Source organism: Magnolia sinica, chromosome 16 (assembly GCF_029962835.1).
Source record: "Magnolia sinica isolate HGM2019 chromosome 16, MsV1, whole genome shotgun sequence".
In the NCBI taxonomy this organism is placed as follows: Eukaryota; Viridiplantae; Streptophyta; class Magnoliopsida; order Magnoliales; family Magnoliaceae; genus Magnolia; species Magnolia sinica.
The window spans coordinates 68,451,566-68,467,307 of record NC_080588.1 but is presented as its reverse complement, the minus strand read 5'-3'; the positions used below and the strand labels follow the sequence as shown (position 1 = coordinate 68,467,307).

The following is a 15,742-nucleotide window of genomic DNA, read 5'->3' as shown; positions in this document are numbered from 1 at the left end:
TGGCCCACCATGGATGGACCATTCATCAGGAATCTGATCCAAGCAACGGTCCCTTATGCAGTGGCCCAAAAATAGATGACCAAGAAAGAAAAACAGCAACCGTCCTCGTCGACCCATAGAAATGCCGCTGATTTTAAGCCAAGCATCGTTCAAGCTGGGATATTTTTGGGTCATGGTCCATCTACAGTGGGGCCAATCATATCAACGGTCTACATCACAAAACCATGGGCCCCACTTACTCAAGTCGAAAGCGAGGGTAGAGGACTTCAACCCTCCCTAGTCATAGGAGGCTGCTTATTTCCTACCCATTAAGAAACATATGTGGAGTTGGCCGAACTCCATGGATATGGATAGCCTTAGTGGCATTCCCACCATTGAAAAAACCAATGCTAGAAAGCTACTTGATCCTTCCTAAGCAGTGTATATATAAACCACCTTAATCCCACCACCTCTTCTCACTAAGCATTTGATAATCAACCCCCATTACTGCACTAATCCCATGGATTCTTATAGTAATAGCTCTTCCTTTCTCTCAATGCTTCTACTCTTCCTCTTCTTCTTCTTGAGTCCTCATGTACAATGCCAGTTGGACTATGGTTTCTACGACGACGCTTGCCCTTACCTTACGAAGATTGTCCGATATGGGGTGTGGTCCGCCATGCAGAATGATACAAGGATTGCTGCATCGCTCCTTCGCCTTCACTTCCATGATTGTTTTGTCAATGTAACCGCTTTTTTAACTCCGAAAACCGTCTTTTCGCCGTTTTGTGATCTCTTGGCTTTAGGTGCGTTTGTTTGTACCAAATATCACAAAATTTTATGAGGTTTCATGAAATTTGGTACAACCAAACACACCCTTAACCTCCATGTTTGATGTTCTCATCAAGATGTCTATGAGCTTGGGTACTGCATGGGGCCCACAAGCATGCATGCTGGGATGATCCAAACCATTCATCTGGGGGCATTACCATGCATCATGTGTAGGCTCCAATACAAAAACCGCATATTGATCCTGACCGTTTGATTGGTCACATTTGAATGGATGAATGAACCAATACCAGTTACCAACATAACCACAAGGAGGCGAGTGTGTTTAATCGACAATGGTTCCATCTGGATCATCGTAACGTGTATATTAACCATTTAAGTACTCTTCCAACTATAGAGTTCTTTAACTAGGCAAGCTTTAATTTGATTCGTCGGGTGTCTTTGATCATCTGGCGTTTATGTAATCAACGTTGGAGATCCATTGATCAACCTTGGCAACTAATTACAGTTTTTTAATCATCGATTGATCTGTACTTAGTTTTTGTAGTAAGTTGGGAACAAGTTGGTTGCTTAGAGAGTGCTACATTTCTTACGTTCTTTGTGTAGGGATGTGATGCATCAGTGCTGCTGGATGACACGAGCACGATCAAAGGCGAGAAGAATGCATTAGCTAATCGAAATTCAGCTAGAGGTTTTGAGGTGATCGATGACATCAAGGCATCCGTCGAGGAACAGTGTCCATCCACCGTCTCCTGTGTTGATATACTCGCTCTAGCAGCAAGAGAAGCTGTGTCTCTAGTAAGGAGCTGATTCATCTTTGTTAAGTATGAGAGTGGGAGTTGGGACACACATTGCCACACGTGTATGTGATACAAGACGCTCATCAGGCGGGCCCCACTGTGTAGATGTACCAGGTTTCCTCATCAGGTGTGCAATTACATGTATTAAAATACCGAAAGGAAAGAAGTATTGAACAACGGTTCGCATTCACAGCATGGTATTTGTGGACACCAGATGAACGATACTGGCTTTTGGGACAGAGAATTTGCATGTGGGGCCCTTGATTATGTGGGGCTTGCTTCTCAAACGTGTGCCCTCTTGGCACATGTTGGGTCCCTTCTCCCTTGACATCTCTCTCTCTCTCTCTCTCTCTCTCTCTCTCTCTCTCTCTCTCTCTCTCTCTCTCTCTCTCTCTCTCTCTATCTATAGTGATCTTCCTCTTTATGTTGTGCAATCTTAGTCAGGTGGGCCATATTGGTCAGTGTCCTTAGGAAGGAGAGATGGAACGACAGCCAGTGAGAGTGCAGCCAACGAGCAGATACCAGGACCCTTCGAGTCCCTCCAAAATATCACCTCCAAATTCACTTCCAAGGGCCTCTCCTCCAAAGATGTTGTCGTTCTTTCAGGTTCCTTTTCCAACTCTACCCCCGCGTGGCTTATCTGTATGATATCTCAGCCGTCGATCAGATGGGGCCCTTACTGTAGATCATTTGGTAAAAAAAAATAAAAAAAATAATCAAGCTGTATAGCCATCAGGTAGCCCACGTATCAAAAACATGCAAGATTTTACAGGCCGTCTATTGTTTTCTTATAATTGGGTCCTATCTGATCGTTGAACCGTCTTAGATATTTACGTAGGGCACCTCCTGTAACTTAGATGGGACGTCTTATAGCCGGGACCCACCGTGATGATTCTAAGAAATCCACCCCGGCCATTTGTTTTTCTAGTTTATGTTAGAGGCAGATCAAAAACTCAAAGTGGGCCACACGACAGGAAACAGTGGGAAGTGAAATGCCTACCGTGGAAACCTTCCCGTAGTCCACCTTGATGTTATATGCCATCCAGACCATTCGAAGGTCATTCCTACTGGGATGATCTGAAAACACAAAGATATTCTCCTGATTCAAAACTTCTGTGGCCGTAAGAATGTTTCCACTGTGGGCATTCGATCCCCACTTTTTCCTGTCATGTGGCCCACTTGAGTTTTAAATCTGCCTCATTTTTTATTTCATGTCATAACATGAGCTCGCAAAACGGATGGACGGTGTGGATTTCTCACAAACATCATGGTGAGCCTCAGCTAGCTTCCAACTGCCAGGTTAGCTAGTGTGACAGGAAATTAATTACGCCATGCATATCAGGGCCAATCCTAGCCCACGGGCCGAGCTAATAGTTCCAACCTGGTCCAAACCCGGGTCGGGCTCATTGAGCCCATCGGGTCACCTGGCCCATTTCCACCCTTAATTTTCACTGCTGACTCGAGGTGCTGAACCAGATGTAACTTAACCGAGTCCAAGTCGACTCGGACGAGTCGTCGATCTAATATCTACGCATGCTTCCAGGTGCACACACCATAGGTTTCGCCCAATGCTTCACCTTCAAATCAAGGCTCTTCGATTTCAATGGCTCTGGTAAGCCGGACCCGAACCTCGATTCATCCCTCCTCCAGAATCTCCAGACCGTGTGCCCGAACGTAGACGGATCCAATGCCAACCTGGCACCGCTGGACCCGGTTACGATCAACAAGTTCGACAACGTGTATTTCAAGAACCTGGTGAACAATTCAGGCCTTCTGCAATCAGATCAGGCCCTGATGGGGAATACTGATACTGCTGCATTGGTGAATAACTATAGCAAATATCCATATCTGTTCTCCAAGGATTTTGGAGCGTCCATGGCTAAAATGGCCAATATAGGCGTGATCACCGGTCAAGATGGACAGATCAGGAAGAATTGTAGGGCTGTAAACTAGCTTTTGGTGGGCCAAAACAATGTGTATCTTTGATGAATGAATGAAACTAAGGATGTATGAATAAAGTCGTGTTTGTTGATGTATTGTGGTTCTTTCATTTTTTGGGTGGCTGATTTTATATAAATGAAATCTTATTTATGGACGGCCACGGATGTGCCGAGGTGGGACACGTGCATGGGATCCGTGACGTTCATCAACTTGTCCCGATGTATGAATAAAGTCGTGTTTGTTGATGTATTGTGGTTCTTTCATTTTTTGGGTGGCTGATTTTATATAAATGAAATCTTATTTATGGACGGCCACGGATGTGCCGAGGTGGGACACGTGCATGGGATCCGTGACGTTCATCAACTTGTCCCCTTAGTGCATGTGTCTTATACTAAAAATTCGGCTATCTCGCTTATTAGGTGGGAAATACTTGAATGTCACAAGTTCCAAGGAAATACAAGCATGTCCCAAGGTTACCTGGAACAGCCATTGGGGAATGTGGACCGTGGGGTCCACCTTGATGTTTTTGTTGTGTATCCACGTCGTCTATACGTTTTGACAAACCATTTTACTGCATGGGCCCAAAAATGAAGACGATCCAAATCTAAGGTGGACCACACCACAGGAAATTGCGGCCATTGAATGCCCACCATTAAAAAAGTTTTGGATCAAGCTGATATTTGTGTTCCCTTCATCCAGTGTGATGTTATCAATAGGTTGGATATCAGACAAACATTACGGTGGGCCCTAGGAAGTTTTTAACTGTGGATGTTCAATCACCCCCATTTCCTGTGGTGTGGTCCACCTGGGATTTGGATCTGCTTCAATTTTTGGTCCATGCCGTAAAACGAGCTGGAAAAACGGATGGACGGCCCCTGACACGGTTGCAAGTTTAGCACACGTGGCTGAACTTGGCCATTCATCGTGGGGTTCCCTCAGTGTGTGGACACACAGGATCACCGGTTGACCTTCAAGCTGGTGTGATGCAAATCCAACGACTGTCTTTAAACTTATTTGGGGTCAAGTAAACTTGATATCAGTTATGATTAGGATTACCTGTTTTTAACTTTTTTGTCAAGTTTTTATTTTAAGTCTCAAGTCCAAGGTAGCTTTTTGATTTTTAGTGTGAATTGTGTTGCTTTGGAAAACTTATGAGTATGTACAGAGAGAGTGATAGAATGATAAACAGAGAGAGATAGAATGACGCAGGGAAGGACCTGATGAGGTCGATCACCGTCTTCACTACTCCGAATCCACAAAGTTCTCTAGATTTCTAATTGAGTTTCCTCGAATCCACGAAGGATAAAAATAAAAATAAATTCTAATAAAATTGAAAACGATTTGATTGATGAAATTCGTTGACTAAAGTAGCTTCTCCTACTCCAAAATTAAATATGATATGTCCAAAAACTCATTTCGGTTTGCGAGATACGACTGTTTTAAGGTTCTTACAGTCCTGATCACTTCCGCTTTTGATCATTTTCGCTACATCAGAGAAAAAGAGTTATTTTTATTTATGTTATTTCCTTAATCTTTGGTACATGTAGTGTGAAGACAAAGTCTCTTAAAACTAAATACATAAATAGCTCATTTATTCAAGTTGTTGTAGCAACCATAGAAGCGGTATTTTCATATTCTACATGTGGTATTAAAGCTAAGGTGCAAGAAAGTGTTCTTTATCAATTTGGTGACATGGATGTGGTCGTTTTCGTACAAATAAATGGCAACTTAATAGAGATTTGTTTTCATGACCCTCTTAATATGCATCATTGACCAATAGATTAATAGACGAAAAACTCGAAAGTTCAGAGTTACTAATAGTTGGCGCTATGAAGGAGACATCAGAGATTGTTCCTTATGATAATATTAAAGATGTTTATTGTTGTAGCGATGGAGAAGCTAACACTAACTAATTACATAACTTGGAAAAACCAATGAATCTAAGTATCTCCAAGGTTATATCCTTTGGAAAGTTTTGATTAAAATTAATGGGGTCAAAATGCTGTTGTGTTAAGATAATTTGAAGAAATCTGAGAAAATTAATACTGGTAGTTTTAAAATAGATGTTGTGTTAAGATGTTTGGACACATGCAAAAAAAAATTGTTTTATCTATCTCAAGTTTGATATATACTTGAGGAATTTTCTTTAAGAAATAGAGTTTTGAGAGTACTTATAGACTACTAGATTAGTGACTTTTCAGCAAATGAGCTTCATGAAGGCAAAAATACAACGTTCAAATTTTAAGAGCTAAATGAGACTCGAAGTGAAATGTCTTGTGATATATCAAATATTATGAAAAATGAAGAAAAGATGAAAGAAAATAGTAGTGACATCAATGAAGAAGGAGGACAAAGAAGCTGAAATGGCTCCGCAATACTAGCAAAGATGGCTTCTTTCAAAGCTTTTCTTCTCTTTAACACTTGTTTCATTTACTTGATGATTTTCCATTGAAATGCTTCTAGGGATTCTATCTTTGTTGCCATAAGACCGTATGAGTCTCACTTTTATTGAAGTGTTTAGAATGTAGGTCTCAATGATAACTGGTATTTATGTTGTAGTTAGACCTGAGTTGCTATGGCTCGCCATTGCTATCTGCATCATCACCCTTCACCTAGTCCATTTATCTTTTCTGCATCATTTCATGTGATAGAAGACAATTAAAGTATATGAAAAAAAAAAAAAAAAAAAACTATGGAGAAGATTGACTGACGCTGCTTAGATTCAAAACTTGTTAATAGCTATTTTATTTTATTTTTAATTTATTAAGATTTTGATCATGGGGAGGAAGAACAATGTTGTCATGGAAGTTAGTTGTATGAAAAATGTTACATTCAACTCTTACTCTTTCTTATGTACATGACATGCATGTGTGGTGATCCACCACATGGATCAGCTGCAAGCTACAATTCTTAGTTCCCTTCTTGATGTTTGAATTGGATTGTTTTTCTGACAGATGAATTATTTTATTGATTTTTGTCCTATGACCTATCCACGCGAGTAATGGTTTCCACGAAAATTACGCTACCATGGATTTCTACTGATGTGTAGGATAATTTTTAGTTGTGAGTTCCAATGATAAAACGTTTTAAACCTTTACAATTGATAGATGGGCCTAATTAGAAATACGGCTAAGAAAATCAGCTAAATCTACAACTAAGGTGGGCTATGATAATGGGGATGGAAGGCTAAACCTGCGTTTGTGTATAGGGCTCACCATAGTATCTTTTGTAAAACCCATTTGTCAGGCGTGTCTCACCAGGAAGAAGTGAAGTTATAAATACAGCTTTTAACTGAAAACTCACAATTTTACGTTGTTCCTATTAGTTTGACCTATTTAAGTTTTTAATTAGGTTCATCTTCCATAACAGTTAATATAAGGCTTATGACTTGATCAAATGAATAAATTTCACGCATGCAGCGTGGATGGTGGCCCCAAAGAGCTTTGGTGTTTAATGAAACAGATGCTATTGACAATTCCAGTACTATTCATTCCTCACACACACACACACACACACAGACACACATACAATATATATATATGCATTGTGTTTATATGATCATTGTCACGTAGTGATATTTCCTACCCATTGCCTAGGGGGTTAATTTTGAAGATGTGTATGACTAGGCGTTCTACAGACCCTAGCGTGCAATGGAAGCCCTTATGAGTTTCTTGGAAGAGACCCAAGCTTCTCTAAATTCAATTATTGTTGCAGCAACGTAGGTTGCCACAATTACCTTCACTGTAACAGTGGCAGCGGTATTGAGATTTGATAATCTCAAACATTTAAAAATATTGTAAAATAGAAGGAAATAGAAAACTGAAAAATACAATATTAAGGACATATTAAAGTATGTGCAATCACACACTGTTCTTAAAGCGTTATTAGTCCATTCTTAAAATAGCTTTCAAGATACGATTAGCCGGTATGTGGTTCTGCGTTCAGCAAGTACGAAGGAACTACTAATGGAACTCCTGTAAACACAACTTTTTTGACATATGAGAATTAAAAGAAAATTTCCAAATGAAAAGAGAAATGGAAAACTGAGTTTACTGGATTAAACCATTACACTAGTTTGATTCTTGTAAACTTTTTCCCACCTCCACATGAGGAGGGAGCCCCACCAATGTACGTATGTGAAAAGTAAATGTTGAAGTGCAGTTTACATGGCTCTAAATAGATATATCTTTACTGGTGTAAGTGGAAATGTATCAAATATATGGGGATTAACAGTGTGACAAATACACCGAGATTTTGAAAATCTTGTAATGATAATGTGATAAATACACTAAATATCAATAGGTAAACCATATCATGATATCATCAGAATATTAATTCAAAAATAGTAAAAGCATTTACAGATTTGTTATATAAATGCTTTTAAATTTTAAATTTAGTTAATAAGTTCATATGAATATTATAATTTTTTACGATATTTTTCCAATAATATTACCGAAAGAAAACCTCGAACTTTGAAGTTTTCCTAATTAAGTAATTGATAAGAACAATAATTTTGTTGAATAGATGTCCTCAATCTATGCAGAATGAGGGGACATTGATTGATCGACAACCTTACTCAATTGATCGAACATTCTCGGAATTAGATAAATTGCTCACTGGATAGTTTTGGATCATGCTTGATCGATCGAGCATTCGTGTCAATCGATCGACGTTAAATTGATCAACACTATTTGGAAAAATCCTTACTCTTTGGATAATTTTTAACTAGTTCAATCACTTGAGATTTGGTTTGCTTGATCAATCGAAGGGTGCTTGATTAATATCAATCGATTGACACTAAAATCGATGGTGCACACAGAATTGCCTAAGTGCGCAATTTGTTTCATATTCATGTTGTGTATATATCAGGTGTAATCAGTTTTAGAGCATAACAATGATTTTATAAAATGGTTCTAAGAATTCTAGAGAAGAAAAGCTAAGGTTTTAAAAAATTCAAATGAGGTTCTTATCATTGTAAGTGCATCATTTCTTATAATATTGTTTCATAGTTTATTATTTATCATTTTGTGCTATAATTTTTTCCTCATAATTGTTTTTCACGTAAAATTTGTATATTATGTATATTTTATTTATATTTGATTCATTGGGTTTAATTGAATTTGAATTTACTTCCGCCCGACCCAACAATTTTATCAAGTGTTCGTCAGCAAATGCAAAAGTGTGTTCCAAACATGCAGGGACATGTTTCAATTATCCAAACCGTTTATGTGATGGGCGTCGCCCATTCCCGACGGCCCTCAGAAAAATCTCCCAGATTAAAGTATTTCAAACTATATTGAGTTATTGATTGAAGGGTTAAGATATTCTAATATGAAAGACACATGCTAGCCTCATCGACGCGCATTTCATCAGATCAACGGTTTGGATCGCGGAAAAATGGCCCGACGTGTACCTATTCACGTGCGCCAGCCAGGCTGGCCGTTTTACTACGAGCAGGGCCGTATATTAATTCTCTCTATCGTGCGTGTTTTTTAAAGTGAAAGGCATGCATCCCTTGTCTGACTCTACTGGCGTTGGAACTGATTTTCAACGCACAAGATGCTAGCCTGAGCGTCTTACGTCACATTGGAGACTGATTTTTCAACGACAAAAACGTAGATACTCTGCGGAGTGTGATGCTTGATACACAGGCACTAAGAAGTTATACAAGTGTCACTCAAATAACTCAAATCTAAACCGTTCAAATGTAAATCACTAATTCACATGATTCATAAACCCATAAAATGATGGTAATTTGATTGTCCAACTAACCAGTTAATGGACCTTTTCCCAACGGTTGAATTAAAGAATAGCTAACGCTCCTAATTCTGCAAATTCGTGTCCACGTATCTCATTTTTTGTTCTGCTCGATAGGGATCAACATCTACCTATAGTAGGTCCTGAAATTTGGACAGTTTAAATTTGAGTTATAAGTGACACGTGTGCAATTTCGAGGGCCTGCGTATGAACCATCCCAGTCCATCAGATTATCAAATAAATCCTCTTTTCAACGGGGCCAAATCATATACATTTTCAACCACCCACTAAGTTGCTTCCTTACATTTCAAGAACTTCCTTTTCTAGATAATGGAGCCTCACCGTCCGTCAATCCTCCACAGTCCATGCATTGGTGGACCATAGGTTTCCATGCCCACTCAAAATGGCATCTTTTGTCTATAGAAGTTTGCTACTTAGGCAATATGTGATGGTTCATGCACATGCTTGTATAATTATCCACGTGGCATGCATCTAACTCAAATCATACCATCGAAATTGTAGTGTCTTTTTAAGTGGGCTATGTACCAAAAAATTACACTTAGCCGATGTCCGAATCGGCTGAGTGGTGGAAATCCAATGGATGAAAAGTGTTCGACGGTCCTGATTAAAAAAATAAATGTCCATTAATCGGATATTAGAAATGATGAATTAATCCGATATTTAGATGATGGATTATCTGTAGTAGGATCCATGGTTTGGATGGATTATCTTGAGTCATACATATTCTCCACACGTGCAACTGAATGCACACGTATGGCTGTCACACTCTGCCAGCGGACATCATACTCACGTGGGCACAAGGAATTACTCCTGAGGAATTATATGATTCTCGGCTCGATGACATGCGTATGTCCATAGTTTTACAGTCTTACCCAACTGGTCCACCATGGATGGACCATTCATCAGGAATATGGTCTTATGCAGTGTCCCAAAAATAGATGGCCAATAAAAGAAATATAGCAACGGTCCACGTAGAGCCGAAAAAACGCCAATGAATGTAGGCCCTAGCATCATCCAAGCTAGGAGATTTTTGGGTCATGGTCCATCTATAGTGGGGACAATCATATCAACGGTCGAAATCACAAAACCATGGGCCCCAGTCGCACAAGCTGAAAGCTAGGGTGGAGGACTACAACCCTCCCTAGTCATAGGAGGCTGCTTATTTCCTTCCCATTAAAAAACATAGATGGAGTTGGGCCAAACTCCATGGATATGGACAGCCCTAGTGGCATTCCCACCATTGAAAAAACCAACCCTAAAAAGTTACTGTGGCCCTTTCCTAAGCAGTGCATATATAAACCACCTTAATCCTACCATCTCTTCTTACTAAGCATTTGATAATCACCTCCATTAATGCCCTAATCCCATGGATTCTTATAGTAACAGCTCTTCCTTTCTCTCAATGCTTCTAATCTTCCTCTTCTTCTTCTTGAAGCCCCATGTACAATGCCAGCTGGACTATGGTTTCTATGATGAAACTTGCCCGAAACTCACGAAGATCATCCGATACGGGGTGTGGTCCGCCATTCAGAATGATACGAGGATCGCGGCGTCACTTCTTCGCCTTCACTTCCATGATTGTATTGTCAATGTAATCTATCTTTTAACTCCGAAAACCATCCTTGTTTATTTCATTTTCGCTGTTTTGTAATCTAATGGCTTAGGGTGCGTTTGGTCCCACAAAATATCGCAAAATTTTATGATGTTTCATGAAATTTGGTGCAACCAAACACGCCCTTAATTTCCATGTGTGATGTTACTATAAACTCTTAAGCACCCTTGTTATGATTTCTAATTCCTCAAGTCTTTGATGTCTATGAGCTTGGGTACCACATGGGGCCCACAAGGGTGCATGCTGGGATGATTCAAACCATTCATACCATTTGTAGTATCCAATGCAAAAACCACATATCAATCCTGACCGTTTGATTGGTCACATTCGATCAGTCACTACCATTTGTTGGTCCCACATGTTTATTAATCATTTAAGTACTCTTCCAACTATAGATTTCTTTAACTACCTGAGCTTTAGTTTGAATGGTCGGATGTCTTTGTTTGTATGGTCTTTATGTAATCAACGCTGAGGATCCATTGATCAACCTTGAAAACAAGTCACAGCTTTTTAATCATAGATTGAAAACAATTAACTTGAAGATCTGTACTTAGTTTTTGAAGTAAGTTGGGAAGAAGTTGGTTGCTAATAACAGAGTGCTAAATTTCTTATGTGGTTTGTAATTAGGGATGTGATGCATCGCTGCTGCTTGATGAGACAAGCAAGATGAAGGGCGAGAAGAATGCATTAGCTAACAGGAATTCGATCAGAGGTTTTGAGGTGATCGATGACATCAAGGCCGCCGTAGAGAAAGAGTGTCCATCGACCGTCTCTTGTGTTGATATACTCACTCTAGCATCAAGAGAAGCTGTGTTTCTAGTAAGGAGCTTATACCACTTTGTGAAGTATGAAAGTGGGAGTTGGGACACACATTGCCACGTGTATGTGATCCTAGACGCATGTCAGGTGGGCCCCACTGTGTAGATTTACTGGGTCTGCTCATCAGGTGTGTGCACGCACATGTATTAAAAAACTGAAAGGAAAGAAGTTTTGAACAACGGTTCGCATTCAGCATGGTATGTGTGGACACCAGATGAACGATTCTGGCTTTTGGGACAGAATTTGCAGTGTGAGGCCCTTTGCACATGTTCGGTCCCTTCTCTCTCTCTCTCTCTCTCTCTCTCTCTCTCTCTCTCTCTCTAATGATCTTCATCCATGTTGTACAATCTTAGTCAGGTGGGCCATATTGGTTAGTGGCCTTAGGAAGGAGAGATGGCACAACAGCCAGTGAAAGCGCAGCCAACGAGCAGATACCAGGACCGTCCGAATCCCTCCAAAACATCACCTCGAAATTCACTTCCAAGGGTCTCTCCTCCAAAGATGTTGTCGTACTTTCAGGTTACTTTTCCTACTCCACACCCCCACGTTGCACATCTGTATGATATCCCAGCCGTCGATCAGGTAGGGCCCTGACCGTAGATCATTTTGCCAAAAAAGTGAAGCTGTTTAACCATCAGGTAGCCCACGTATGTACAAAAACATGCAAGATTTTACAGGCCGTCATTTGTATTCTTATAGGTGGGACCCACCTTATCTGATGGTTGGACAGTCTTAGATATTTACGTAGAGCTCCTCCTGTTACATGGATCGGATGTCCTGTGCAACTGCCAGGTTAGCATCTGTAGAGGTGCACGTTGCATGCACCAGTGTATCAACAGTGCTTATGGTTTTAAGATTCGGTGACTCGGACCTACTTCTTCGGTCGTGATCAGTCAGGGTGGCTATGGGCCAGGCCAGCTTGGCTGAGCAAGGCCTAAGCCTGACATGGGTTGAGCAAAAGGCCAAAACCCAAGCCCAAAAGTCATAAAATCTTTATTTCCTATTTGAATATTGATAATCTATCCATTGGTCAAGTGGGCCACACATGCCTAAAGAAATAGACACCTGCAAAGAGCAAGATGCATGGGTTGCTTAATCAAGGATTACAGTGGCATATTTGTAGGACTTAAAGACGTGAACGTGAAATCGGGTTGGCCGGGCTAGCTATAATGACTTGTATACAAACCTGGCCTGGAAATTTGACGCAGGTAGGGACGTGATGAGATCTATCAGTGTCTTCCTCAGGAGATATCTGCTCCGAATTCATGGAGCTCTCTCACATATCTTCTTCTAATCCATCAGGAAGAAAAGTAGAAATAATTTATAACAAATTCAAAATTAAATTGGTTGATGATTTTTTATTTTTATTTTTAAATGAAATTATACTCTAAATAATGAGCTCAAATATAGGATGAAGTTTTAACTCAAAACTCCCTAAAAACGTGACTTACTATAAATATTAGACTTACTATTTATATATCATCTCCATTCCTATTAGACTTCATGGTTTTTGGCCAAAAATAATAAGTATCCAATGTAGCTTAATCACATTGTTCTCCTAACTTTTCTAAGCCGTTTTCATGTTAGGCATTACGCCAGAGCTCAAAGGATCAAAAGTTATATTTGAACTAAAACTTATTATTTGTAGTAAAAAATGAAAATAAAAGGAACTTTTGATTGTTTATATGATGGACTTTCACAAATCCCTGTTGGGTAAGGTAGCTTCTCCTACCCTATAATCATATATGATATGTTGAAAAACTTATTCCGGTTTGCAAGATACGAATGTTTTAAGGTTCCGTCGGTCTTGATCATTTCCGCTCAGGCTTTCTCTTATCCATCTTTGCCATGAAACTCTATGTGACCCACTCTACATCAAAATTCGGGTCAGGCCAATAATTTCACCCTAGTCCAAAGCTGCGTAAGGCTCGTTGGGCCCAGTAGGCCAAATGGTCCATTCTCACTACTAACTCGAGGTGCTGAACCGGATGGGACTTGACCGAGTCCAAGTTGACTCATCTGAGTCATCAATCCTTCAAAACACCATACCTAATGTCTACACATGCTTTCAGGTGCACACACCATAGGTTTCGCCCAATGCTTCACCTTCAAATCAAGGCTCTTCGATTTTGCCGGCTCTGGTAAGCCGGACCCGAACCTCGATTCATCTCTCCTCCAGAGTCTCCAGAGCGTGTGCCCAAACGGAGACGGATCAAATGCCAACCTGGCACCGCTGGACCCAGTCACGATCAACAAGTTCGACAACGTGTACTTCAAGAACCTGGTGAACAATTCAGGCCTTCTGCAATCAGATCAGGCCCTGATGAGGGACACTGATAGTTCTGCATTGGTGAATAACTATAGCAAGTACCCATATCTGTTCTCCAAGGATTTTGGAGCGTCCATGGCGAAAATGGCCAATATAGGTGTGATCACCGGTCAAGATGGACAGATCAGGAAGAATTGTAGGGCTGTAAACTAGCCTTTGGTGGGCCAAAACAATGTGTAACTATGTTGACTGCATGAAACTAAGGATGTATGAATAAAAACGTGTTTGTGGATGAATTGTGGGCATTGTTCTTTCATGTTTTGGGTGGTTGATCATCAAAAAAAAAAAATCTTATTTGCCGACGGCCATCGATGTGCCAAGGTGGGCATGAACGGACAAGCTAGAATTTTTTGTCCATGGAATATTCACTTTGAGGCCCACCCAATGGATGGCTTGGATCTTGCACACATATACCAGATGGGCATGAGTGGGGATCTTTCTGATTTGCAGGTGAAGATAAGTGTCCGAAAATAGCATTCCTTTGATCTTCTGGGCCCATTTTGTTGCCCAGAGCTAAGGTGAGTGTCCGCACTATAACCTCTCTTTAGAGGCGGTGGGACTCCAACGTGTAGTTTTTCAAAATTCATTTTGAGTAGTGTTGGGATTTGAGCTTGCAATTTTTGGGCAGTGGAAGATGTGGCACCGTTTATCATCTGTTTTCTCTCTTGGTGGGACTCAACGCGGGTATTATTTCTGTTTATCCATTTTTTTTTATAAGCTTAGTTTGATCGATGATCGAGGTTGATTAAGTCGACCGATCAATCGGCCAACTGGGTTAACAGATCAAAATTTATATAATTTTTTAATTTTAGTTTTTGGACCATTCCGATCTATCGATTGACCGATCGACAAACCGCATTACTCGGAGTTTTTGCTAAAGTCAGCCAAAATTTGCTAATTACGCACGTGTACAAGATTTGCCCATTCCTAAACTGGCACACGTGCCAATATTCAACATGTGGGAGACAACTGAGCTTTACAACTGATTGGAGATAGTGCTAAATGGCAGTTTAACAACTTAGGTGGGCCACAGTGTAGAAACTAACCTGATGGATTTTTATTTTATTTTATTTTTTTCAGTCATCCATTTGTTTTGTATCATTGGTGTTGATGCGTGAATTTGGACCACCTTCTTTTGACCTCCAAGTACCTACACAGGAAGAAGACAAAGGAGACCCTGGCTAGAGCGAGGGACCCTCCGATGCCAAAGTCAGACTCGGAATCTGTGTTTGGTCGTGTTAAGGGGTTTAGGGCGTGAGATTTTGCTTATCTTTCATCATAGATAGGTCCTCTATTTATAGGACGAGAGTTGATTACGTGGGTGGAGACGTTTCCTAAATTATAAGCATGCAACAGACGTTTCGCACGATCTCTGGTAATGATAAAATCAAGTGGTCAAACCCCGAGAAACTCGAGGTAGATAGCCAAGGTTGAGGTCTATGGCCGAACTGACCTACTGAGGCGGAATTGACTTGATGAGGCCAAGCTGACCTGCCGAGGCCGAGTTGACCTGATAAAGTCAAGCTGACCTGATAAGGCCGAGCTTACCTGCCGAGGCTAAGCTGACCTGAAGGTAGTATGCTAAGCTGCCGAGGCTGAGCTGACCTGAGGGTAGTATGCCGAGCTGCCGAGGCCGAGGTGGTTTTGACCGACCTCTCTTCTTTATCCATTGAGGAGCTCATTGGTCATGACCAG

The 15,742-nt window shown here is 40.5% G+C and overlaps 2 protein-coding genes across 2 annotated transcripts; both read left to right on the top strand.

Annotated features, from left to right (window-relative positions):
* Positions 1–483: 483 nt before the first annotated feature.
* LOC131228611 (peroxidase 10-like) lies at positions 484–3,604 on the top strand. The gene is made up of 4 exons (XM_058224386.1): positions 484–724; positions 1,375–1,566; positions 2,009–2,174; positions 3,112–3,604. The coding sequence occupies exons 1-4, from the start codon at positions 500–502 to the stop codon at positions 3,519–3,521; spliced, it is 993 nt and encodes a 330-aa protein (XP_058080369.1). The 5' UTR covers positions 484–499; the 3' UTR covers positions 3,522–3,604.
* Positions 3,605–10,631: 7,027 nt separating this feature from the next.
* Positions 10,632–14,283, top strand: LOC131228610 (peroxidase 10-like). Its single transcript, XM_058224385.1, has 4 exons — positions 10,632–10,878; positions 11,527–11,718; positions 12,072–12,237; positions 13,791–14,283. The coding sequence occupies exons 1-4, from the start codon at positions 10,654–10,656 to the stop codon at positions 14,198–14,200; spliced, it is 993 nt and encodes a 330-aa protein (XP_058080368.1). The 5' UTR covers positions 10,632–10,653; the 3' UTR covers positions 14,201–14,283.
* The last annotated feature ends 1,459 nt before the right edge of the window (positions 14,284–15,742 follow it).

Coding starts and splice junctions, on each gene's coding strand:
- LOC131228611 (XM_058224386.1), top strand. CDS start 500: ATGGATTCTTATAGTAATAGCTCTTCCTTTCTCTCAATGCTTCTACTC. Junction 1,567..2,008: donor CAAGAGAAGCTGTGTCTCTA/GTAAGGAGCTGA, acceptor GTGCAATCTTAG/TCAGGTGGGCCATATTGGTC. Junction 2,175..3,111: donor AGATGTTGTCGTTCTTTCAG/GTTCCTTTTCCA, acceptor GCATGCTTCCAG/GTGCACACACCATAGGTTTC.
- LOC131228610 (XM_058224385.1), top strand. CDS start 10,654: ATGGATTCTTATAGTAACAGCTCTTCCTTTCTCTCAATGCTTCTAATC. Junction 10,879..11,526: donor TCCATGATTGTATTGTCAAT/GTAATCTATCTT, acceptor GTTTGTAATTAG/GGATGTGATGCATCGCTGCT. Junction 11,719..12,071: donor CAAGAGAAGCTGTGTTTCTA/GTAAGGAGCTTA, acceptor GTACAATCTTAG/TCAGGTGGGCCATATTGGTT.